The sequence below is a fragment of the Aquarana catesbeiana genome, linkage group LG13, assembly GCF_042186555.1.
Source record: "Aquarana catesbeiana isolate 2022-GZ linkage group LG13, ASM4218655v1, whole genome shotgun sequence".
NCBI classification, from domain to species: Eukaryota; Metazoa; Chordata; class Amphibia; order Anura; family Ranidae; genus Aquarana; species Aquarana catesbeiana.
In genome coordinates this window covers 236,023,291-236,049,267 of record NC_133336.1, presented here as the reverse complement: position 1 = coordinate 236,049,267, position 25,977 = coordinate 236,023,291, and the positions used below count along the sequence as shown (strand labels likewise).

Sequence of the window (25,977 nt, the reverse complement as noted above, 5' to 3'; positions counted from 1 at the left end):
ACAGGGGCTAGCATTGAAGTTGGAACAGGTAAAGGCAAGAATAAAGCAACAGAAGCAGAAAAAAAAATGCAACAGTAGTAAATTTAAGGGAATGTTACCGTCAGGATCCAGGGGTCCCAGAGAGGCTCCACATAACTACGGGGGAACCCCCTAGGCCCCCCTGAAACTCAAAAGGTGGTGCAATGTATTCACCTTCAATCCAGAGATGTCCCCTGCAGTACTTTTATTCTGCCAGTAGATGTCCTCGGTCTGATGGCCAGCAACATTCAGCCTCAATCCAGACATGTCCCCTGCAGTACTTTTATTCTGCCACTAGATGTCCTCAGTCTGATGTCCATAAATATTCACCTTCAAGACAAATATTTTTCTCTGCACTACATTTATTCTGCCACTAGATGTCCTCGTTCTGATGTACAGCAAGATCCACCTTCAATCCAGAGATGTCCCCTGCAGTACTGTTATAATGTAGATGTCATCATCATAATGGCCAACATTATTCAGCCAACAATGGGCTAACCTTGGTGCGAGATATCACACAAATTTGATTCTGAAGAGTGTAATAAAGGGGGAGGGGTTACTAACTGCGAACAATGGTGGCTCCCCCATTCACTTTATCTCTTTCTTTTTATTGGTTGCCAGCATCGGACGCGGGGGGGGGGGGGGGGGGGGGGGGTTGGGTCTCACCAGCCACCACCAGGCGCTCTGAGTCTTTTTCAAATAAGTTAATTTGTATTACTGGCCGAACATGTGTACCGCTCCGATAAGGCGGTGAGGCGCTGACGCGGATCCCCCTCACCCCCCCCCCCCAGTGCCCAGCGCACTTAATAATTCAGGAGTCTCACAGAGATGTTACTAAATTTATAGCTTGAATCAACATGGATGACGGGTCTCAGCCTGGACCTTGGTGAATGGGATGATGACGGCGGGTTTAGTCACCGCAATCAGCGCAGGAGCTGTCCTTGTCACTCGGCTCTCTCCGGCTAGAATGTCTGACTCACGGCTTAAAGGGCGACTCCGGCCTGTCAGAAACCACCTTTCTCTGCAATTACAGCTGCAAGTCTTTTTGGGGATGTCTCTACCAGCTTTGCACATCTAGAGAGGGACATTTTTGCCCATTCTTCTTTGTAGAATATCTCAAGCTCTGTCAGATTGGATGGAGAACGTCTGTGAACAGCAATTCAAAGTCTCGCCACAGATTCTCAATGGGATTTATGTCTGGACTGTGACTGGACCATTCTAACACATGAATATGCTTTGATCTAAACCATTCCATTGTAGCTCTGGCTGTATGTTTCGGGTCGTTGTCCTGCTGGAAGGTGAACCTCCGCCCCAGTCTCAAGTCTTTTGCAGACTCTAACAGGTTTTCTTCTAAGATTGTCCTGTATTTGTCTCCATCCATCTTCCCATCAACTCTGACTGACCAGCTTCCCTGTCCCTGCTGAAGAAAAGCATCCCCACCACATGATGCTGCCACCACCATGTTTCACAGTGGGGATGGTGTGTTCAGGGTAATGTGCAGTGTTAGTTTTCCACCACACATAGTGTTTTGTTTTTAGGCTAAAACGTTAAATGTTGGTCTCATCTGACCAGATCACCTTCTTCCACATGTTTGCTGTGTCCTCCACATGGCTTCTCACAAACTGCAGACAGGACTTCTTATGGCTTTCTTTCACCAATGTCTTTCTTCTTGTCACTCTTCCATAAAGGTCAGATTTGTGGAGAACACGACTAATAGTTGTCCTGTGGACAGATTCTCCCACCTGAGCTGTGGATCTCTGCAGCTCCTCCAGAGTTACCATGGACCTCTTGGCTCTTCTCTGATGAATGCTCTCCTTGCCCGGCCGGTCAGTTTAGGTGGACGGCCATGTCTTGGTAGGTTGGCAGTTCCATACTTTCCATTTTCAGATGATGGATTGAACAGAGCTCCGGGAGATGTTCAAAGCTTGGGAGATTTTTTTATAACCTAACCCTGCTTTATACTTCTCCACAACTTTATCCCTGACCTGTCTGGTGTGTTCCTTGGCCTTCATGATGCTGTTTGTTTACTAAGGTTCTCTAACAAACCTCTGAGGGCTTCACAGAACAGCTGTATCTATACTGAGATTAAATGACACACAGGTGGACTCTATTTACTAATTAGGTGACTTCTGAAGGCAATTGGTTCTTCTAGATTTTAGTTAGGGGTATCAGAGTAAAGGGGGCTGAATACAAATACCCCCCACACTTTTCACAGATTTATTTGTAAATATATATATTTATTATTATTATTATTATTATTATTATTATATATTTATATATATATTTTCACATATTTATTTGTAAAAAAAATGATGAAAACCATTTATAATTTTCCTTCCACTTCACAATTATGTGCCACTTTGTGTTGGTCTATCACATAAAATCCCAATAAAATACATTTACATTTTTGGTTGTAACATGAGAAAATGTGGAAAATTTCAAGGGGTATGAATACTTTTTCAAGGCACTGTACAGGTTGGAACAAGCCACAGAGTGTAAAGTACAGCACAGCATGCGGGGTGCAGCATTTCAAAGTATGTAATGTACAGCACAGCATACAGGTTTGAAGCGAACCACAGTACGTGACTTATAGCACAATATGCAGAGCGCGTCGGTCCTGATATTGTAATGTATACTGTGCTCTACAGACTGTAGAGGTCTGGTGTATGTAATGTACAGCACAGCATGCAGAGGGCACCGGTCCAGAGAATGTATTATACAGCACAAAATACAGGTTGGATTAGGCCATAGCGTGTAAAGTAAAGCACAGCATACAGGGTGTTGCGGTTCAAAGTATGTAATGTACAGCAGAGGATACAAGGTGCAAGAGTCCATAGTAAGTATTATACAGCACAGCATACAGATTGCAACAGGCCAGAGCGTGTAGTGTACTGCACAGCATACAGGTTGGAACAGGCCATCGAGAGTAAAGTACAGCACAGCATATGGGGTGCAGCGGTTCAAAGTATGTAATGTACAGCAGAGGATACAAGGTGCAGGAGTCCAGAGTATGTATTATACAGCACAGCATACAGATTGCAACAGGCCAGAGCGTGTAGTGTACTGCACAGCATACAGGTTGGAACAGGCCAAAGAGAGTAAAGTACAGCACAGCATACGGAGTGCAGCAGTTCAAAGTATGTAATGTACAGCAGAGGATACAGGGTGCAACAGTCCAGCGTATGTAATATACAGCAAGACATACAGGTTGGAACAGGCCATAGAGTGTAAAGTACAGCACAGCTTACAGGGTGCAGCGTTTCAAAGTATGTAATGTACAGCAGAGGATACAAGGTGCAAGAGTCCATAGTAAGTATTATACAGCACAGCATACAGATTGCAACAGGCCATAGCTTGTAGTGTACTGCACAGCATACAGGTTGAAACAGGCCAGAGAGAGTAAAGTACAGCACAGCACATGGGGTGCAGCAGTTCAAAGTATGTAATGTACAACAGAGGATACAGGGTGCAACAGTCCAGAGTATGTAATATATAGCACAACTTACAGGTTGGAACAAGCCACAGAGTGTAAACTACAGCACAGCATACGGGATGCAGCGGTTCAACGTATGTAATACACAGCAGAGGATACAGGGTGCAGGAGCCCAGAGTATGTATTATACAGCACAGTGTACAGATTGCAACAGGCTGCAGTGTTTGTAATATACAGCACAGCGTGTACTGCACAGCATACAGGTTGCAGCGATTCAAAGTATGTGACGTACAACAGAGGACACAGGGTGCAGAAGTCCAGAGTATGTAAGATACAGAACAGCAAACAGATTGCAACAGGGCAGTGTTTGTAATATACAGCACAGTGTGTAGGGTTTAGCAGCCCAGGGTATGTAATGAGCAGCACAGCATACAGATTGCAACAGTCCAGAGTATGTAATGTGCAGCACAGAATAAGAGGTGTAGCGGTCCAAAGTATGTAATGTACAGCACAATGTGCCACAGTATGATGTTAAAGGTTTCCGTGTCTCTTTGGTTTGCAGATTACAAGGCCTATGAAGATGCTGCCGAGGAGTTCCACCCATACATCCCATTCTTTGCCACATTTGATGCAAAGGTAAGAGAGATTCGTCAGTTTACAACACAGCATTTGATTGTAAAAGTCTGGAGAATGTGATGTACAGCACAGCATAAAGAGTGCAGCAGTTTGGGGTATGTAAAGTGTGACACTTTACATACCCCAATGTAATCATCCAGACTATGTAGCATACAGCACAGTGTACAGAACATACCTGTCTAGAATATGTAACATAAAGAAAAATACAGAGCACAAAGGTCCACTGCGCAGTGTGCAATATGTGATGTGGTACGGGGTAGGTAACATACAGCACAGCATACAGAGTTCAGCAACCCAGAGTATGCAACATACAGCACAGCATAGAGAGTGCAGCGGTCCAGAGTATGTAACATACAGCACAGCATAGAGAGTGCAGCAGTCCAGAGTATTAATATACAGCACAGCATGCAGAGTTCAGCAACCCAGAGTATGTAACATACAGCACAGCATAGAGAGTGCAGCAGTCCAGAGTATGTAACATACAGCATAGCATAGAGAGTGCAGCAATCCACAGTATGTAACATACAGCACAGCATACAGAGTACAGCAGTTTGGTCTATGTACAATACAGTACAGCACACAGAGTGCTGAAGTCCAGAGTATGTAACATACATTCACAGTATAAAGTGTGCAGCAGTCCAGAGTATGTAACATACAGCACAGCATACAAAGTGAAGCAGCCCAGAATATGCAACATACATGCATGCAGGGGGCAGCAGTTCAGAGTATGTAACATACAGTGCAGCATACAGAGTGCAGTAGCCTAGTGTATGTAACATGGAGCACTGCATAGAGGCTGCAGCGGTCCAGAGTATGTAATACACAGCACAGCATACAGAGTGAAACAGTTCAGAGTATGTAGCATACAGCACAACATACAGAGTGCAGTAGTCCAGTTTGTTTAACATACAGCTCGGCATACAGGGTGCAATAGTGCAGAGTATGTAACATACAGCATAGTATACAGAGTGCAGCAGTCCAGAGTCAAGAACATATAGTGTAGCAGCCTAGCATATGTAACATACAGCACAGCACACAGGGTACAGTGGTCAACAATATAAGGGGGTATATAAGCCAAGGGGTGTCCGAATAGATTTCCGCCTTGGGTGTATTCGAGGCAGGAGCTGCTGATATTGAAGGAGATGTGACTTTTACGCTTGTTGTGCGCGGCGTAGTATCAGGCATTGTGCGTCTGGACTGTTAACCTTTTGTAGAGCTCAGTCTAAGCAGTTCACCTGGTAAAATACAGGCTTTAGACGTGCCAGTGAATGACTCCAGTCTTCAGTTAGGGAGAATGGAACCTCCAGGGCAGGGCCAAGCCAGGTGGGCGGATCTGAGAATTCATCCAGACTTCCCCTGAGGGACCCTTAGATGGAATATCATTTCTGATTGGAGGAACACTCTGAAACCTTCACTAACTGCTTCTCACTGTTTATCTTTTGCTGTCAGGTTGCCAAGAAGTTGACTTTGAAGCTGAACGAGGTTGACTACTACGAGCCGTTCCATGATAAGCCCATCACTATCCCCAACAAACCCAACAGCGAGAAAGAGATCGTGGAGTTTCTGCATGAGCACAAGAGGTCAGTAGATATTCCCGACCTCACCAACACCAGTGCCAGGGTGGCGAAAGTTTGTAAGCGGTAATAGGTGGAGCATGGTGGGCTTAGTCAACTTCTGACCTCCTTTGTATCTTGGATAAGCCAACAGCAAGATCTCCATTCTTTCTATAATTCCCGACTCTTTTCCTGTCCATCTTATCGTTTTGGGTAGTCCGTCCTAATCACCTTTGAGGGCTCCAGCTCCTACACTGGGCGGTGACAACCCCTCATAATGGGCACAGCAGGTATACAGACCCAGGAACTCAGCACAGGGATGGTGGGAACCCCTCATAATGGGCACAGCAGGTATACAGACCCGGGAACTCAGCACAGGGATGGAGGGAACCCCTCATAATGGGCACAGCAGGTGTACAGACCTGGGAACTCAGCTCAGGGATGGTGGGAACCTCTCATAATGGGCACAGAAGGTGTACAGACCTGGGAACTCAGCTCAGGGATGGTGGGAACCCCTCATAAATGGCACAGAAGGTGTACAGACCTGGGAACTCAGCTCAGGGATGGTGGGAACCCCTCATAATGGGCACAGCAGGTGTACAGACCCCGGAACTCAGCACAGGGATGGTGGGAACCCCTCATAATGGGCACAGTAGGTGTACAGACCCGGGAACTCAGCACAGGGATGGTGGGAACCCCTCATAATGGGCACAGTAGGTGTACAGACCTGGGAACGCAGCACAGGGATGGTGTGAACCCCTCATAATGGGCACAGCAGGTGTACAGACCCGGGAACTCAGCACAAGGATGGTGGGAACCCCTCATAATGGGCACAGCAGGTGTACAGACCCGGGAACTCAGCACAGGGCACAGCAGGTGTACATGTAACAGCCACATGATAGCATGCAAAATGAAAGGTACAACATTATCTATCTATCTATCTATCTATCTATCTATCTATCTATCTATCTATCTATCTATCTATCTATCTATCTATCTATCTATCTATCTATCTATCTATCTATCTATCTATCTATCGGAGCGCCCCTTCAGGTTCCTTTGCTGACAGTCGAGCCTCATTCATTCTCGGCGTCTTGCAGACGTTGCGCGTCTCTCTGGCGGTGTAACGGTTAATTCCCACATTTCTCCAAGCGGCGTGTTGTTCTGGCTAGCTGGCGATGTTGGAAGCCACACAACATCATCTGCCCATCTCCGACAAGGGGTCGAGCGGCAGTTGTGATGGCTGGTGCAGTTGCCATGGCGCCTGTTAAAAACAATTTAGCTGCCATAGAAACGTTTGAAATAATGTGTTTTTCTGTCTCGTGCTGATTTAACCCGTGAGGTGCCCGCGAGCCGCCCCTGCTGCGTTCGACGACCGAAGACGAAATCACAAAGTCCGTGTCGCCTTTAGAAGTATTTTTTCCATTACTTATAAAGTTGTTGCACAAATTAAACAGAGTTGCCGATTTTACTTTTTTTTTTTTCTGGGATTCTTCACTATTCTGCACGTTCTTGGCCCCGTCCATTTTTAAAATTAAATTTTACTGAAAAGGACCCCATAAAACCAATGCAGGGGAAAGCGACAGGTTGAGTGTAACGGCATCCCACCAGTTGCACGCACTCTACTTTCCAATCTCTCCTCTCCCCTTCAAAACTTCAGCGACTACATAGTGAAGGAACCTCAAAGTGGACCTTCACCCAAAAAGGTCCCGGAGGCCACCGAATTGCATGCATGTGCATATATGCCGCAGGGCTTCAGGATCTTCAGAGTCCTTCAGCATGTCTATGCACGTGCAGGTATTTCCTTACTCATGCGCAAAGATGCTGCAGTTGTGGAGATCTCGGATCTCTGGTTATCTACTCATACACATGAATACTTGGCACATGTGCAAATGTTTTTGCTGGTCTCTCTTAGGTCTAGAAGGCCACCAGATTGCACGAATGCACAGATGTGCCACATGGCTTCAGGCTCTGCAGAGCTCTTCAGCACATCTATGCACGTGCAGGGCTTTCCCTACTCATGCGGAAAGATGCTGAACATTATTACTTGGCAGTTGGCACATGTGCAGATAAGTTGCAGGTCTATCTCAGGTCCTGAAAGCCAACGGATTGCTGCAGTTATGGAGGTCTTAGATCTCAGGTTGTCTGCTCATGTGCAAGAATACTTGGTACATATGCAAATGTGTTGCAGGTCTCTCTCAGGTGCTGAATGCCACGGAATAGCATGCATGCGCAGATTTGCTGCTGGGCTTCAGGCCTTTCTGAGTCTTTCAGCACATCTTTGCACGTGCAGCGGTTTCCCTACTCGTGCGTAAAGATGCTGCAGTTATGGAGGTCTCAGATCTCAGGTTGTCTTCTCATGCACAAAGAAACTTGCCACATGTGCAGGCGTGTTGCAGGTCTACCTCAGGTCCTGAAGGCCACCAGACTGCATGTATGAGCAGATGTGCCACAGGGCTTCAAGCTCTACAGAGTTCTACAGCACATCTATGCAAGGGCAGGGGTTTCTCTACTTATGTGCAAAGACGCTGCAGTTATGGAGATCTCAGATCTCAGGTTGTCTGCTCATGCGTTGCAGGTCTATTTCAGGTCCTGAATGTCACTAGATGCCACATGTGCAGGAGTGTTGCAGGTCTACCTCAAGTCCTGAAGGCCACCAGACTGCATGCATGAGCAGATGTGCCACAGGGCTTCAAGCTCTACAGAGTTCTACAGCACATCTGCAAGGGCAGGGGTTTCCCTAATCACGTGTAAAGATGCTGCAGTTATGGAGGTCTCAGATCTCAGGTTGTCTGCTCATGCGCAGGAATACTTGACACATGTGCAGATGCATTGCAGATCTATCTCAGGTCCTGAAGGCCACCAGATTACATGGACGTGCAGGGGTTTCCCAAAGACGATGCAGTTATGGAGATCTCCGATCCCAGGTTGTCTGCTCATGCGTTGCAGGTCTATCTCAGGTCTTGAATGCCACTAGATTGCGTGCACGTGCAGGGGTTTCCCTACTCGTGCATAAAGATCTGCAGTTATGGAGATGTCGGATCTCAGGTCACCTGCTCATGCGCAGGAATACTTGACACATGTGCAGATGCATTGCAGATCTATCTCAGGTCCTGAAGGCCACCAGATTGCATGCACGTGCAGGGGTTTCCCTACTTATGTGCAAAGACGATGCAGTTATGGAGATCTCGGATCTCAGGTTCTCTGCTCATGCATTGCAGGTCTATCTCAGGTCCTGAATGCCACTAGATTGCGTGCACGTTCAGGGGTTTCCCTACTTGTGCATAAAGATCTGCAGATCTGCGCACGTGCATGATTTTCCCTGCACGTGCGCAAAGAGTTTTGGAGGTCCCGTATTAAATCTCAGGTCTCTGCCAGGTCCTAAAGGCTGGATTTTTTAATGACGGTAGCACCATTGGGAGGGGGATGGGCACCATTACAGGGACTGAAGTTGCTTTTCAAGGATCACAGCTCTGGAGCATGCACCATTAGAAATATATTTTTTTCCATGGCATGTCTTCTTTAATTTTTTTTTGCACGGTCTTGTTTTAAAATGTCCAGGATGTGTCTGAAATGAAAAGTAATAGTCTATTATCCTGATTTGCCGGAGTGAGGTCGACTTGCCATTTTATGTCACCGCGGTCCGCCGAGCCGCAGCGTTCGCGCACATGGCTGCAAAGAAAATAGCCAATCCCTTAGCTGCATTTCAGCCTCCATCCACAGTCATTGCGCAGCCCCGTTGTTATTAGGACCTCCTTGCCGCCTCTGCCTTTGGACTTTCTGGTGTAACGCGTATCTAAAACCCAAGAAATTTAATATATTACGGCAGAGAAAATAAAAGTAATCTCCACCGCTCCTAAGGGAAGCGAGTATTAAATTCCTGCAGCGTGCAACAACAAGTTACTTAATTGCATTAATCAAAAATCACCAGATGGATTTGTAACCGTTCAGGGAATCGCTACTCATGAATTAACATCGCTGCATTGTGTTAGTTCTTTATTCAGATAGATTCAGGTATTAGCCAGGTTCTTAAAGCTGCCCCCCCCCCCAACCCTTAAAAAAAGGACAATACAATGAAAAGGCTTTTTCACACTTGCTTTGGTCTCTGAAGAGCGATCCGTGTTTAGATTGCTCTTCAGAGAGCATTTCTTAGGTGGTAAGGATGCATTGTATTGACTCCTCACCACTTACTTGAACCCCTTGAACCGCATGCTAGCAGTTCCAGGGTGCTTGCAGAGCATCGCCTCATTCACTTAAATCGGTTGTGCTCAGTGGGTGCTACACACATCCAAAGAGACAGAGGGGTATTATTCCTGCAAAATATCTTCTCCATGGCATGTGTACACCCCTGACCACTGCCTCTGCAGCATTTGGGGGGCTTTTTAAAGGCGCATTTTGACACTGATACCAAAGATGGGGCACTATTCCTCCCACTGATATCACTGATGGGGGCACTATTCCCCCCACTGATACCAATGATGGGGCACTATTCCTCCCAGTGATACCAATGAGGGGGCACTATTCTTCCCACTGATACCAATGATGGGGCACTATTCCTCCCAGTGATACCAATGAGGGGGCACTATTCTTCCCACTGATACCAATGATGGGGCACTATTCTGCCCACTGATACTAATGATGGGACACTATTCCTCCCACTGACACCAATTATGGGGCACTATTCCTCCCACTGACCAATGATGGGGCACCATTCCTCTCACTGACACCGATGATGGGGCACTATTCCTCCCACTGATACCAATGATGGGGCACTATTCCTCCCACTGATACTAATGATGGGACACTATTCCTCCCACTGATACTAATGATGGGGCACTATTCCTCCCACTGATACTAATGATGGGACACTATTCCTCCCACTGATACTAATGATGGGACACTATTCCTCCCACCGATACTAATGATGGGACACTATTCCTCCCACTGATACCAATGAAGGGACACTATTCCTCCCACTGACACCAATGATGGGGCACCATTCCTCTCACTGACACCAATGATGGGGCACTATTCCTCCCACTGACACCAATGAAGGGACACTATTCCTCCCACTGACACTAATGATGGGACACCATTCCTCTCACTGACACCAATGATGGGGCACTATTCCTCCCACTGATACCAATAATGGGGCAGTATTCTTCCCACTGATACCAATAATGGGACACTATTCCTCCCACTGATACCACTGATGGGGCACTATTCCTCCCACTGATACCAATAATGGGGCACTATTCCTACCACTGATACTAATGATGGGACACTATTCCTCCCACTGACACCAATGATGGGGCAATATTCCCCCCACTGACACCAATGATGGGGCACTAATCCCCCTATTGACACCAATGATGGGGCACTGTTCCTAGTACTGATACCAATGATGGGGCACTATTCCTCCCACTGATACTAATGATGGGACACTATTCCTCCCACTGACACCAACAGTGGGGGACTATTCTTTCAACTGAAGCATTGCTTACTCCCATTGATTCCAGGGCATTAGTACTCCCACTCCCCTAACGCCTGAGGGACAGTAAACGGGCCCTATGATTATTAAGTTTAGTGACCCCTGATCTAGGGTGTAGAAGGAGTCTTGACCATTAGTTGCCCTCCTATGTTGTGCTGTTCTTGGATATTCTGTTCCTGACAATTAGTAGAGATGAAGGAGTGGCTCAGACAAGCTGTATACCATCTTTACTATTACAGATCATGTCCATTGACTAACCACTCTGGGGCTGGATTCAGGACATCGCAAGGAAACCAAATATATAATAATGACATGCTCACCTAGTCTCTAAGACAAAGGAATAATGAAAAAAAAAATCTATTGTAGTTTATATTCTCTTTTCTAGATGAAAAAAAATTTAAAAAAATAAATAAAAATCGCGCTTGAAGCGCCGTCTTTCAGAAGTCACCGTCTCGTCTCCTTCAGGTTCCTCTCCCTTGAGGGTTAAACGTAGATAAGAGGCCTGCTGTAGCATCTTCTTCTTTTGAGGATTGGCGATGAAAGTGCAGCTATACAGATACACTTAAGAATTGTCAGTTCGGAGACCGCGGTTGCCATGACAGCAAGGCCCTTAAACTGCACGCCGAGCAAATACTTTTTTTTTCTCTCCCCCCTTCTGTAATATATGTATTGTTTTCTTCTGCATCATATTAGTCTACTTTAGAGCTCTCAACACCTTTAAAAGACAAGGGCCACTCAAAAAATGGCTGCCTGTTGACCCGAAACCATGCTGATAAAGCTTTTCCTACATGAATATTAAAGTTAAATGTGTGAATTCCCCCTTAAAACATTTTTTTTTTTAAATTCCGAAAACAAATTTATCGGAATTTTCAATTTAAATCACATTTAAACATGTGCAGAATTTAAAAAATTTGTTTCGTTTCATATCGATTCGTTGTTTGCATAAATTTGTTTGGTTAAGTTTGTTTAATTTGTTTAATTCGTTTTTGGAATTTGTTTTGATTATTCGAATTCGAATCAAATTTCCATTTCAATTGCATTTGAATCAAATGCCATTTGAAATGAAATTCATTCTATTCGAAATTCGAATTTTTGAAGATGGTTATATTCTTTCTATTCCATTCTATTCTATTGTTTTTTCTATTCTATTCTTTTCTATTCTACTCTTTTCCTTTCTGTTCTATTCTATTATTTTCTATACTATTCGAATTAAAATTTATTCTAGACGAAATTTGAATTTCAGAAAACGGTTATATTATTATATTTTTATATTCTATTATATTAATTTCTATTGTTTATTCTATTCTATTATTTTCTGTTCTGTTCTATCATTTTATTTTTTATTCTATTCTCTTCTATTCAATTCAAATTCAAATGTATTTTATTTGAAATTTGAATTTCAGATGATGGTTATATTCTTTCTAATTTTTATTTTATTCTGTTCTTTTATTTTCTATTCTATTTTGTTCTGTTTTTCTCTATTTTTTTATTTTCTATTTTATCCCTTTTTTCTATTCTTTTATTTTGTATTCTGTTCTGTTTTACACTATTATATCACATTCTATTCTTTTATTTTCTATTGTATCCCTTTTTTTTCTATTCTATTTTTTTTCTATTCTTTTATTTTGTATTCTGTTTTGTTTTACTCTATTCTATTCTATTCTTTTATTTTCTATTTTATCCTTTTTTTCTATAACATTTTTTCTATTCTTTTATTTTGTATTCTGTTCTGTTTTAGTCTATTCTATTCTTTTATTTTCTATTTTATCCTTTTTTTTCTATTCCTTTTTTTTCTATTCTTTTATTTTGTATTCTGTTTTGTTTTACACTATTATATTCCACTCTATTCTTTTATTTTCTATTTTATCCCTTTTTTTCTATTCTATTTTTTCTATTCTTTTATTTTGTATTCTGTTCTGTTTTACTCTATTATAATCTATTCTTTTATTTTCTATGTTATCCTTTTTTTTCTATTCTATTTTTTTCTATTCTTTTATTTTGTATTCTGTTCTGTTTTACTCTACTATATTCTATTCTATTCTTTCATTTTCTATTCTATTCTAATATATTTTTTATATTCTTTTTCTTCATTTTCTATTTAATTTTTTTTTTCGGAAATTCAAATTTGATTAGAAAACTACTGGAATTTGATTTGAAAACCATTTGAATTCGAATTTCGACCAAAATTTTGATTAGTTATTTCAGATTTGTTTTATATTTGTTAGTATTGTAATCCGGAGATTCGGATACTTCAGTTAGGAATGAAACAAACCACACGTATATAATTACATTCCAGGTGAATCAAAATAAAAAGTGTGCCAAGTCTTACAGTTCATTTCCATTAGAAAGCTTGAGTAGTTAAAGCCTGTCCCCCACCAGCATGCTGTAGAGAAGAATGTGGAAGCAGTGGTCTCTCTGCGGTGGTCCCTGCTGTGTCAGAGCTAGAGCTCTCCAAACATTAGGGCATTTGCTAATTGCTAAAGTTGGCCATGCACGGATAGAAGAGCGATCAGGGACCGGCCGAATTTCAATCCATGTATGGCCAGGGTGGTTGCACAGAGGATAAACTACCAACCAACTTCTGTATCACCGCCCTGCTGGAAAATTTCTGCTCGATCAGTGACTGTATGGCATTGCATCAATCGGCACCACAGTGCGGGTGCGAATCACAACTGTGTTCTCACTAGTGTGAACCTGAGCTTAAACTGAAAGTTAATTTGGGCGTTAAAAGTGAAACAGTGAAAGCTTCACAAGTTCAAAAGTCCAGTAAAGATTTATTAATCTTGATATAAGAACAGTAGGTACCAACACATTTCAGGAGCTCACAACTCCCCCAACAAGAGACAATAGATAGATCTAAACGAAGCAGATCTGCAACTGGCTAATGGTTCATTAGTTTTAGATCTATCTGTTTATATGGCTTTACGTTGTTTACTTTATAGTCCTGATGAAGGGATAGTTGGGCCCACAAAACGCGTTGGATTTACCTACAAGGATTAATAAACCTTTACTGGACTTATGATCAACCTGTGGCACCCTCATCCTTTACATTTTCTTTAAAGTGCTTACATCTTAAACTCTTTTGGGGCCTGTGAGGATCCAAGGATCCTGATGAAGGGGGAATTGAGCCCTTGAAACACGTTGGATTTACCTAGCAAGATGAATAAACCTTTACTGGACTTATGATAAACTTTTGGCACCCTCATCCTTTACATTTTCTTTAAAGTACTTACATCTTAAATTCTTTTGGGGCCCGTGAGGATCCAAGGATCCTGATGAAGGGGGAATTGAGCCCTTGAAACACGTTGGATTTACCTAGCAAGATGAATAAACTTTTACTGGACTTATGATAAACTTTTGGCACCCTCATCCTTTACATTTTCTTTAAAATGCTTACATCTTAAACGCTTTTGGGGCCTGTGAGGATCCGAGGAACCTGATGAAGGGGGAGTTGAGCCCTTGAAACACGTTGGATTTACCTAGCAAGATTAATAAACCTTTACTGGACTTATGAAAAACTTGTGGCACCCTCATCCTTTATATTTTCTTTAAAGTACTTACATCTTAAACTCTTTTGGAGCCTGTGAGGATCCAAGGGCTCTGATGAAGGGGGAGTTGAGCCCTCGAAACATGTTAGATTTACCAAGATTATTAAACCTCTACTGGACTGATGATACACTTGTGGCACCCTCATCTTTTACATGTTCTTTAGAGTACATTTAGTTAATTCTTGAACTTTTTGGGGCCTGTGAGGATCCAAGGGTGTCTTAAACCAACCAATTCAGCCGAAAGATACTTTATGTGTTGAATATTTTGTAAATCCCTCCATTTTTTTTTGTATTTTTCAGACCAACACTGAGGAAACTGAGGCCAGACAGCATGTATGAGACCTGGGTAAATATATTTGCATTCTTACTTCTAGATCGGTCCTTCTTAATCTTTTCAACACAGAGGAACCCTTGAAAAAGTATTCAGGTCTCAGGGAAGTTCCTGCTTAGTATTAGTGCTCATGGTACAGCGTAATTAATGAAATTGTAGATATAATCATTCATTAATGAATATAGAATCTGGTGTACCCAAAATATTTGAAACCCAAAGTAGATTGTTTCTACAATCCCAGGAACAAAAAGAAAAATGTAATGTCCTCTTATATTAGTGGTCAATGGTGAAAGACCCCTTTACATTGGTAGTTAGTAGTAAACTGCCTCTCACATTGGTGGTCATTACAAAGTGCCCCTCTATATTGATGGTCGGTGGGGAGGGCTTCTTATATTTATGGTCAATAGGACAAGAGCCCACTTACTTTGTTGGGCAGTTGAAGGAAAAATACCTTTACATGAGTGATTATCTTTGTGGTTAGTCAAGGAACCCAGCACAACTTCTGGAGAAGCCATTTTCAGCTGGGGTTCCTTCAGAGGTTGTTGGGTGTTCCTTGAGCTATGGTTGAGTGTCCTCCAATTTCATGGTGCCTGCATAGTTCCAGGGCCAACGCCACTTGGGAAAGCCAACAGCATGACCCAAAGGATCTTTTTTGAAGGGGGCAATTTTTCCCATTGACCTGCAATGAACTGGTTTTGGTATGAGTTCCCTAAGACCTGAGAATTATTTTAGGGGTTCCTCTGGGGTAAAAGGCTGCTTTGGAGAAACCCCAGTTTAAAAAGACTGCTCTAAATCGGGGGTCTCCAAACTTTATAAACAAAGGTCCAGTTTTCTGTCCTCCAAGCTTTAGGGGGGTTGGACTGGAAGTGGGAGATGAAAATTTCCTGGTGTCAATGGGATTAAACAATGCCCCATCATTGGTATTAGGGGGAGTAATTGTGCCCCATCATTGGTGTCAATGGGAGGAATAGTGTCCCATCATTTCTGTCAGTGGAAGGAAAAGTACTCCATCATTGATGTCAGTGGAAGGAATAGTGTCCCATCATTGGCGTCAGTGGAAGGAATAATGCCCCATCATTGGCGTCAGTGGGAGGAATAGTGTCCCATCATTGGCGTCAGTGGGAGAAATAGTGTCCCATCATTGGTTTCAGTGGGCGGAATAGTGCCCCATCATTGGTATCAGTGGGAGGAATAGTGTCCCATCATTGGTATCAGTGGGAGGAATAGTGTCCCATCATTGGTATCAGTAGGAGGAATAGTGCCCCATCATTGGTATCGGTGGGAGGAATAGTGTCCCATCAGTGGCGTCAGTGGGAGGAATAGTATCCCATAATTGGCATCAGTGGGAGGAATAGTGTCCCATCATTACTATAAGTGGGAGAAATAGTGCCCCATCATTGGTGTCAGTGGGAGGAATAATGTCCCATCATTGGTGTCAGTAATAGTGCCCATTCATTGGTGTCAGTGGGAGGAATAGTGCCCCATCACTGGTACCAGTGGGAAGAATAGTGCCTCATTGTCGGTGTCAGTGGCAGGAACTATACCCCACTGTTTCTAATGGTGGGGGGAATAATGCCCCAAGAGCCAGATGAGAGCGAGCAAAGGGCTGCATCCAGCCCCCAGGCCGCAGTTTGAAGACCACTGTTCTGGATTAAAGTACCGTATATTGAAAACCAAAACATTTTGTGTAGTTTTGGATGGTGTAGGGAAGGATTACATTTTATTGCTGTTCATGTTCTCCCTGGGGATATTTACCCTATTTGTCCTGGTAGCCATTATTTCTGGGACACTGGGACAGAAGAGGAAGTCTTCCAAGGTGGACACCAGTTTTGTTGACATTTGTCCAAGTTGGAATGTCCCTCAACTTGAAGAGATTCCTCTCATTTCCTGTTGTGTTTTATGTGATAGGAAGTGAAGGGAAATATCCCCAATGGGATATGTTGTGTCATTCTCTTAAAGCAAGAAATTTAGCGAACATGTTTTATTATCCCTTGTAGGAAGATGACTTGAATGGAATCCACATTGTTGCTTTTGCAGAGGAGGATGATCCTGGTAATGTATTAAAGTTTAACAGTTTTTACAACTAAATGAAACATTCTGAGCATGCAGATTGTGTTCATTCCCTTATAATCTGTTTGTGTTCTGATGCTCCACTGTCTCCCTACTTGACATTCATTGTACGATCATAAGTGAAAATCACCAGATAGAAACGCTTTCGAAATGTTACACATAAAAGATTGCTGTAAAAGCTTCTGATTGTAAACCACCCACGGATTCTCATTAACACCATTCTACAGTGTTGTAAAATTACAAATCACAATTTAAGTGATGGTATAGATGAGCATGTACAGAACACTTTTCAGTGTATTTAGATTTTTTCTTTATATTATTTTGAAATGTTTGTTTCCTTCTGGCCTGTTTCTGACATCCTTCCAAGCTTCTTCTGCATTGCTTCTTACCTCATTCTTTCTGACCCATGACCCTTTTATAACTACTTACTGACCTGCTTCTGACAGCACCTTGAGCTCCTTATGATGTACTTCATCCTAGATCTTTTTAACCTATGACCTTCTTCTATCTTCTGACCTTCTTTTGAAAGCCCCTTCAGTTCCTTCTGACCTGAAACCTTCCTCTAACTACCTTCTGATTTGCTTCTGACATCCTTTTAAGCTTCTTCTCACCTGCTTCTTACTTCCTTCTTTCTGACCCATGACCTTCTTCTAACTACCTTCTTACCTGCTTCTGACAGCACCTTGAGTTCCTTCTGACCTGCTTCACACTTTCTTCTGACCTGAAGCCTTCTTCTGATTACCTTCTGACCTGCTTCTGACATCCTCCCAAATTTCTACTGACCTGCTTCTTAGCTCCTTTTTTCTGAACCATGATCTTCTTTTAACTACCTTCTGATATTTTCCTAGCTCCTTCTGACATTCAATCTTCTCCTATCTACCTTTTGACCTGCTTATGACAGCCCCTTGATTTCCTTCTGACATGCTTCTTACCTCCTTCTGACCTGCAACCTTCTTCTGACTATCTTCTGATCTGCTTCTGGCATCCTCCCAAGCTTCTTCTGACCTGCTTTTTACCTTCTTCTTTCTTACCCATGAAATTCTTCTAACTACCTTCTTACCTGCTTCTGAAAGCCCTTTGAGTTCCTTCTGTCCTGCTTCTTACCTCCTTCTTTCTGACCCATGACTGTCTTCTAACTACCTTCTTACCTGCTTCTTACATCTTCTTGAGCTGCTTCTGACCTTCAACCTTCTTCTGACTACTTTCTGATCTGCTTCTGACATCCTCCTAAGCTTCCGATTCGCTTGTGACTTGCTTCAGACCACCTGCCAACCTGCTGATGATCTGGTTCTGAGTTCCTTGTGACCTGATCCTGACTTGGTTCTGAGCTCTTTCTGACTTCCTTCACACCTACTTCTAAACTCCTTTTGATCTGTTTTGGATTTGCTTCCCCTCACTTAGGAGACATTTTACACTCTTTTCTGTTGTTCCTCCAGAAGGGAAGTCTTCACAACCAGGGCACATACTCAAAACTATAGAAAATCTTAAAGATTTTCTAAGGCTTCCCTACCCTTTTAAAAACAAAAAAAATGTCTTGAAATACAATTTAAGTTTCATGTATTTTAAAGCTTTAAAGGATGTTGTTGTCTAACTGATGTTTTTTTTTTTTAAACAGATGGTTATGAGTTTTTGGAGATCATTAAGGATGTTGCAGAGGACAATACCGATAACCCTGACCTTAGCATTATCTGGATTGACCCCGAGGACTTCCCACTGGTAAAAATATAGAATAAATATTGCCATAGAGTGGACACCCACATAATTACATTTTGTGCTTTGTTGAACTGTTCACCTGAATGCGTATTACCAGTCCCCAAAGGGCTAATGTTAGTAGTGAAATAAAAAAGGTAACGTGCAAATGTACTGTATAGCAATTTAAATTTGACCCAATATAGGATCTAGGAAAACAGGCTATATAATTTCTATATTTTCTTTGACGATAGTAAGTTTAGCATTTAAACATTAATTATCTGTTCCGAATAGTTTGTATTTAAGAACTACTTATTGTCATTCAACATTTAGGATCCAACTGGACCATTGTTTATGAGGCTATTCGGGAAAAGAGTTAATTCATTAGGCCAATGACTAGAGATAATTGGAATTGGGAGTTTTTATCTTCCCAACATTTTGGCAAAATTGGGAGAGTGCTTCAGAATTAATAAAAAAGGCAGAATTATGGTTTGTGGTGGTCTTTTAAGGGTGCATTGGTTTTTAATGGCTCCATAATATTAAAGTCCAGCTCACAGCTTGCAGCTCTAGGAACCAGTGCATACAATATACCAGCCCTGAGGAAGCTTTTGCAACCCCTCTCGAAATTGGCCACACACATTAGGGCAGGGGTAGGTAACCTCGGCACTCCAGCAGTGGTAAAAACTACAAATCCCATCATCCCTCTGTCTCTGGGAGTCATGCCTGTGATTGTCAGGGTCTTCAATGTCTCATGGGACTTGTAGCTTCACCACAGCTGGAGGGCCGAGGTTGCCTACCCCTGCATTAGTGGATCTTTTTTAAACTTAGAGCTGATTTTTTTTTTCTGTGCATAGTTACATTGGTCCAGCTTGGATCAGTTCAAGTATACTTCACCCAAACCATTAGGCCAGTGACAACTTATAACTGAAATTAAAAGTTCTTATTTTCCCCAAATTTTGGTAAAATTGGGAGAGTGCTTCAGAGTTAATTAAGAAGACAGAATTATGGTTTGTGGTGGTCTTTAAAGGGTGCAATGGGATTTAAATGGCTCAACATTATTAGGGTCCAGTCCATAGTTTGCAGCTCTAGGAACCAGTCCATACAATATACCAGCTCTGAGGAAGCTTTTGTGATCCCTCAAAATTGGCCACACACATTAGGGCAGGAGTAGGTAACCTCGGCACTCCAGCTGTGGTAAAAACTACAAATCCCATCTTCCCTCTGCCTCTGGGAGTCATGCCTGTGATTGTCAGGGTCTTGCAATGTCTCATGGGACTTGTAGTTTCACCACAGCTGGAGGGCCAAGGTTGCCTACCCCTGCATTACAGGATCTTTTTTCAACTTAGAGATGATTTTTTTTTTTTTGCATAGTTACATTGGTCCAGCTTGGACCAATTCAAGCACAGTATACATATTCCAGACCTGCTGGATCCTTGTAGAAGCAGATTATCGCAGTAGTAGCCGCCGCTACTACACTGATCCTCACCGTCTTCCAGATCCTGTGGTGAGCAGCAGACCTGCCGTATAGTGAACTCATTTGCATGGGCACCATTCAGAGAACTTCTTGTTTTTTTTCTCAATGAATACAAGCCATTCCCTGATTAAACAAGGTGGAGATTGTGACGTCTCTGCCCCCACCTCTCCATCTCATCCAACCAGAGAGTGGGTTGCATTCTTTGAGTAAAATCCATGGTGTTCTCTGAATGGCACCCAAACCAAGCACGAGACCTGGTAGACACCACTTCCACAGGAGTCCCACAGGTATGGAAAATGTATACTTAGATAAGTCCGAGGAAACAAATAAACCCATACATGGAATTCAGCTTTAAGTTGCTAAAAACGTAAGTCTTTGGGTTGCACCATTACAGCGCATATCTGGACCTTTGTCTATGATGATACAAAAACAGCTCCCAGAGGTTTGGATGGGCAGCACTAGGACATATGGCTATTTTTTTAAGCTTCCTTTCCCACCACAGGTTATAAAATGCGATGCGCTTAAAAATCCATTCCAATAAAAAAAAAAAAAAAAAAAAAAAGCGAATTCCCTTCAAAGTAATTTCATCCGTGTCAGCACAGTTCATTATCGCTTCGTACTGCGGACGGCATCGTTATGAATGCACACAATTAGCACCCTGAAAATGACAGCAGTGCGTCTTCCTTGCTGTTGAGTCACAATCTCTTTTTCCAGGGGACTGGCGAAGGCTCCGAGGTGTGGGGGCAACAAAGGCTCCATTCTAGCTAAACCACAGGCGGGGCAACAGAACTGTGGCAGTCGGTTGACAATAGCCGGACGACATGTCCTCGGCGGGGTTTTTTGGCAGGCTTTGCATGCTCTGGGAGTGTGGGAATGCCAACTGAGGGAGACGTGAGTGAAATTTGTGCACCCTTTAATAAACTCCCCTTGTCTTTTTCTCTCCTTTTTCAGCTGATCCCCTACTGGGAAGAAAAATTTGGCATCGACCTGTCTCGCCCTCATATCGGCGTGGTGAATGTGACTGATGTAAGTAGAGAATGGATTTCAATTATGACTAGTGCACAACTGCCATTTTTTTATTTTAATAAATGACAGTGCCATATTACAGGCTAACAGCACCCAGTTTTGTGGTCCTTGATGTACTATAGTCCGTAGCATCAAACCATTCCTCTGATATAATGACTTAATTATTTTCTTATACATTTTTATATCTTTGTTTGGTTCTCTGATTCCCCTCTTTGTCCTCTTCTGTCTTCCCAAAACATTAAAGCAGAGGTGCAGGTCTGGAAGATACGAAGGAATGGGTCACACTGGAGACATGTGACACGTAGGACATGCCCCAGCGGTGATCATGAAAGATCAGGATAGGGGTGCCACATCTCTCTGGTTTGGGGTCAATGAAGATCAGCATGTTAAAGCCCAACTCTGGGAATTACGAAAACCATACCCCCCCCCAATATGCAAGCGCTAAAATATTGTTAACTCTAGGGGTTGAGGAATAAGGTGTAATATTTACCCTTCTCTTCTGCCGGCTTTCCCCTATCTAAGCAACCAGTCCCCTGAAGCCTCTTCTATAAGGTGCTTCAGGCTACGGTCCCATGATGACGTCATCAGGTACAAGGCAGGGCCAATAGCCTCCATCTGCACATGAGAATGGCAAAGGACACCCCTCACAAGCGGGAGCGGAGAACAGCACTGAAGCCTGCCTGAGCATGGAGTAAGGTAAGTATTATCACATACAGTTCAAGGCTATTGGCCCTAAATTGTACTTGATGATGTCATCATGGGACCGTGGCCTGGAGCACCTTATGGAAGAGGCTTCAGGAGACTGGTTGCTTAGATGGCCGGTAGAAATTAAGGGAAGGGTAAATATTACACATTATTACTTAACCTTTAGAGCTGTGGTCTCCAAGCTGCGGCCCGAGGCCGGATCCACCCCTTTGCAGGCTTTTATCTGGCCCTTGGGGCAATATTTCATCCTCTGATACCAGCAATGGAGCATAATTCTTCCCATTAACACCAACAAAGGGGTGCAATCCCTCCCAAAGACACCAACTATGGGGCACAGTTCCTCTTACTGACACCAAAGATTGGGCATTGTTTATTCCCACTTTTTACTTCCAGTGGTCACAGTTCGGCCCCCCTGACCTTTGTTTGGAGACCCCTGCCTCAGAGTTTACAAACATTTAATGCTTGCATTTTGTGGGGGGGTATTTTCTTGTAATTCCCAGAGTTGGGCTTTACCGTAAAGGAACATATCTGATGACAGGTCTACCTGAAGAAGACATTCCAACATTGTTGAATCATTCTTTTCATCATCTACTCAAAGAGGTCCCCATGACCAATCTTCATTGACTTCAACCAGAGTGATGTGGCACCCCTATCCTGATCTTTTCATGATCACTGCTGGGGCATGTCCTAGGCGTCACATTTCTCCAGTGTGACCCATCCGTTCTTATCCTCCAGACCCGGACCTCTGTTTTAATCAACCAGATGTCTCATGATGAATCACGGATGTAATCATGTGGCCTAGACATGTGCCCCAATATGACAATCAGCCCACCATCTCACAAGCCCTACTATCTGGCCTTTTATTCAGTCTTTCATTCTCGTCCCTCATCTGCTTGGAGACAGAAATTTTTTTTGCGTTTTTGCGCTTTTTTTCCCTCTACATGTGCCTGATGAAAGCTTCCTCAATGTTCCTTTGTTGTACCTGCCATTATCCTTTTCCATTCGGTGCCCTTTCATCCCAGAGCTCCATTGTGTCCTTTCACCGGAGAATAATTACAGCTCTCGCTCCCGCTGCCTCGTGTCTTCCTTGTTACGTGGCGCGACTCTGCGCCGTGCTGGGGACCGGCCATAATCTGAAGAAGAGACAGCTGTGCCATTTAGCAGTAAAGCCTCAGCTGTGTGCGCATATCCTTTGTTGTGACAGCTCGGCCTGTCTAGATCAGGAAATGCTCTAAGTGGACCTAGCGTCATATATGTGATTCATGTTAATCATAAAAATTCAGGCTTACATTTCCCTCTCCCTAGCAGTTAACATATATGTTGCTTTTGTTTAAATAAGGAGTAGAAGGCTCAATAAAGGCACCGTTGATCCCGTCAGACACTTTGTATAGGAAGCCTTTCCTGTTTGCTCCTGACCACGCTAACCATGGAAGCAGATCCTTGCATGTGATGTCATAGGCTGGCACGCCCCTGCCCAGCCCTGCCCTATTTGATTGACAGAAGCTCCTCACAGGGGGTACGCTAAAAAGAGTAATCACCGCCCCCACAGAACAGAGCTCAGGGTCAGTCAAGGCAACTATGTCCCCTGTACTTGGAAAGAAAGATGGGAAGAAGGTCTGCATGGTTGCATGACTGCTGACTAAAACTAGTAGGAGAAGGCCTAGTAAAGACCTGATGATCTTGCCATTTCTCTTGTATAGGAACCCCATCCTGTTCCTAACTACGCTAGGCACTGAAGCAGCTCCATGCTAGCATGGCCATTTTGCATGTGATGTCACAAGCTGGCATTCCCCTGTCCAGTCCTGCCCTGTTTGATTGACAGCAGCTCCTCACAGGCGGCACACTCAAAAGAGTAGTCTCCGCCCCCGCAGATTGGAGCTTACGGTCAGTCAGTGCAACTATGTCCCCTGCACCTGGGAAGAAGGATGGGAAGAGCAGCCATGTGGCTGCATGACCGCTGAATAAAACTAGTAGTGGAAGGCTCAGTAAAGACCCTTTGATCCTGCCAGTCCCCTTATATTGGAAGCCCTTCTGTTGTTCCTAATCACGCTGAGCATGTGATAGCACAAGCTGGCAAGCCCCAGTCCAGCCCTGCTTTGCTTGATTGACAACATCTCCTCACCCAAAAGGGGGTAGTGTATGGACAGGTCTCCTGACAGGGACAGTGATTATCAGCAAGGAGAGGTTCCAGTAGGGAAAGGATAGGGACACGCTATCCTTCTAGAGATCTCCCCATTTGGGCTCGGACCAGCCAGGCCGCATTCCACCCCTCCAGACAGATGCTGTTGGCACACCTAGACTTGCTCTGCTGCACATTGCTGATATTGCCATGAGTGTCCTCAGTGCCTTTGAGCTTAACTTTAAAATAGAGGTAAGAAAACCACTCGACACTTTGAAATCTAACAAGATCTGTTGTTCCTTCTGCAGGCTGATAGTGTTTGGATGGACATGGATGATGAAGAGGACCTGCCTACCGTGGACGAGCTGGAAGACTGGATTGAAGATGTTCTGGAGGGTGAGATCAACACTGAAGATGATGACGACGATGATGACGACGACGATGATGATGACGATGATGATGATGATGATGATGATGACGATGATGACGATGATGATGATGATGATGATGACGATGACGATGATGATGATGATGATGACGATGATGATGATGATGACGATGACTAAACAGTCATCAAAAAAGTCGTTAGCATCTAACTAGTTTATATATTAAAATGTCAAAACCTGACTTTAGTAACAACATATTTTTATATGAATTCTTGATTATTAATTTAAATCTTTAAACCTATCCGATTAGCTCGACACCGATCTTCAACACCCTCAAAAATCCACTGAAAAAGTTTTGGACCCTGGGGCTATAGACAAAGGGAATCCAATGAGATTCCTTTCACCAACAGCCCAGGAGGATTACAGAAGCTCTTTCTGGTCTCTAGAAGCCATTTTTTTTTTAATCTTCATAAAGTCTTAAGATAATCAGAATAGACTTTTATCCAAAAATTGCTTGGTTCACGCAAGCCTAAAAGAATTTTTTTTTTTCCAAAAACTTGTTTTTCAAGACCAAAAAAAAAACCAAAAAACTTTTTCTGGTCACCCATTAAGAATAGCTTAGATAATCTAAGAGTTCCTACTGACCTGCAGCTCTTGTCCAAACGCTCAATAGTCACCAAGTGCAGGTTGAGGACTTGATTTCACAAGTCCATCATTTCAAAAAGCCAATCAAATCTGCCATGATATGGCCAACACAAGACGTGCAATAAACAACACAAGAATCCCATCATATGCCAGTCTTGGCTTTTAGTTGGCATTGTGGTATAACAGATGACAGAAAGGTTGCCTATCACAGTAGCATTTCAACAGTTTTTTTGGCCAAGTACCATACATAAAAAAAAAAGAAGATCTTTTACATGTTCGAGAAGTGATGTCTCCTCATCGATCTCACGTCCAATCATCTCATAAGTGGGCAAAAATTTGGACTTTATGCTCTTTCACATGATTTTATTCTTGGACATTTTGATGTTTTCCCGACATTTTATGTCATATGAAAAAAATATTGTTGCCCACTTGTCAAAGAACCTAAGGCAAAATCTCAAGCATCACTCGTAAGGTCTTAAATGTTTATCTACTGTGATCTTCTTCCCACAATTTGCAACTGATAAGAAAACCAAAAATCAGTAACATCCAAACTGTGTACGTGTGGTTTTTTTTCAGTTTTTGAGGATTTCCTTCATAGTTTCTAGCAGTGGTCTCCAAACTGCTGCCCTTTGCTTGCCTTCATCTGGCCTTTGGGGTACTATTGCTTCCACTGCTACCATAAGTAGACGATAATTCCTCACACTGACACCAACAATGGGGGATTATTCCTCCCGATGAGATCAACAATGTGGCACTATTCCTCCCATTGACACCAACAATGAGGCATTAAAACTCCCACTGACACAAGCGATGGGGCACTATTCCTCCCACTGAAAGCAATAGTGGGGCACTA

General features: G+C 43.2%; 1 protein-coding gene across 1 annotated transcript in view; it reads left to right on the top strand.

Moving 5' to 3' along the window:
• Nucleotides 1–25,675, top strand: part of CASQ1 (calsequestrin 1) — a 96,576-nt gene extending 70,901 nt beyond the window's left edge. Inside the window, exons 5-11 of the mRNA XM_073609552.1 lie at nt 4,014–4,087; nt 5,537–5,667; nt 14,980–15,025; nt 17,008–17,062; nt 18,696–18,796; nt 21,195–21,269; nt 24,402–25,675. Coding sequence (XP_073465653.1) covers nt 4,014–4,087; nt 5,537–5,667; nt 14,980–15,025; nt 17,008–17,062; nt 18,696–18,796; nt 21,195–21,269; nt 24,402–24,659 — 740 coding nt within the window. The 3' untranslated portion in view covers nt 24,660–25,675. The remainder of the gene's footprint in view (nt 1–4,013; nt 4,088–5,536; nt 5,668–14,979; nt 15,026–17,007; nt 17,063–18,695; nt 18,797–21,194; nt 21,270–24,401) is intronic.
• Nucleotides 25,676–25,977: the final 302 nt, after the last annotated feature.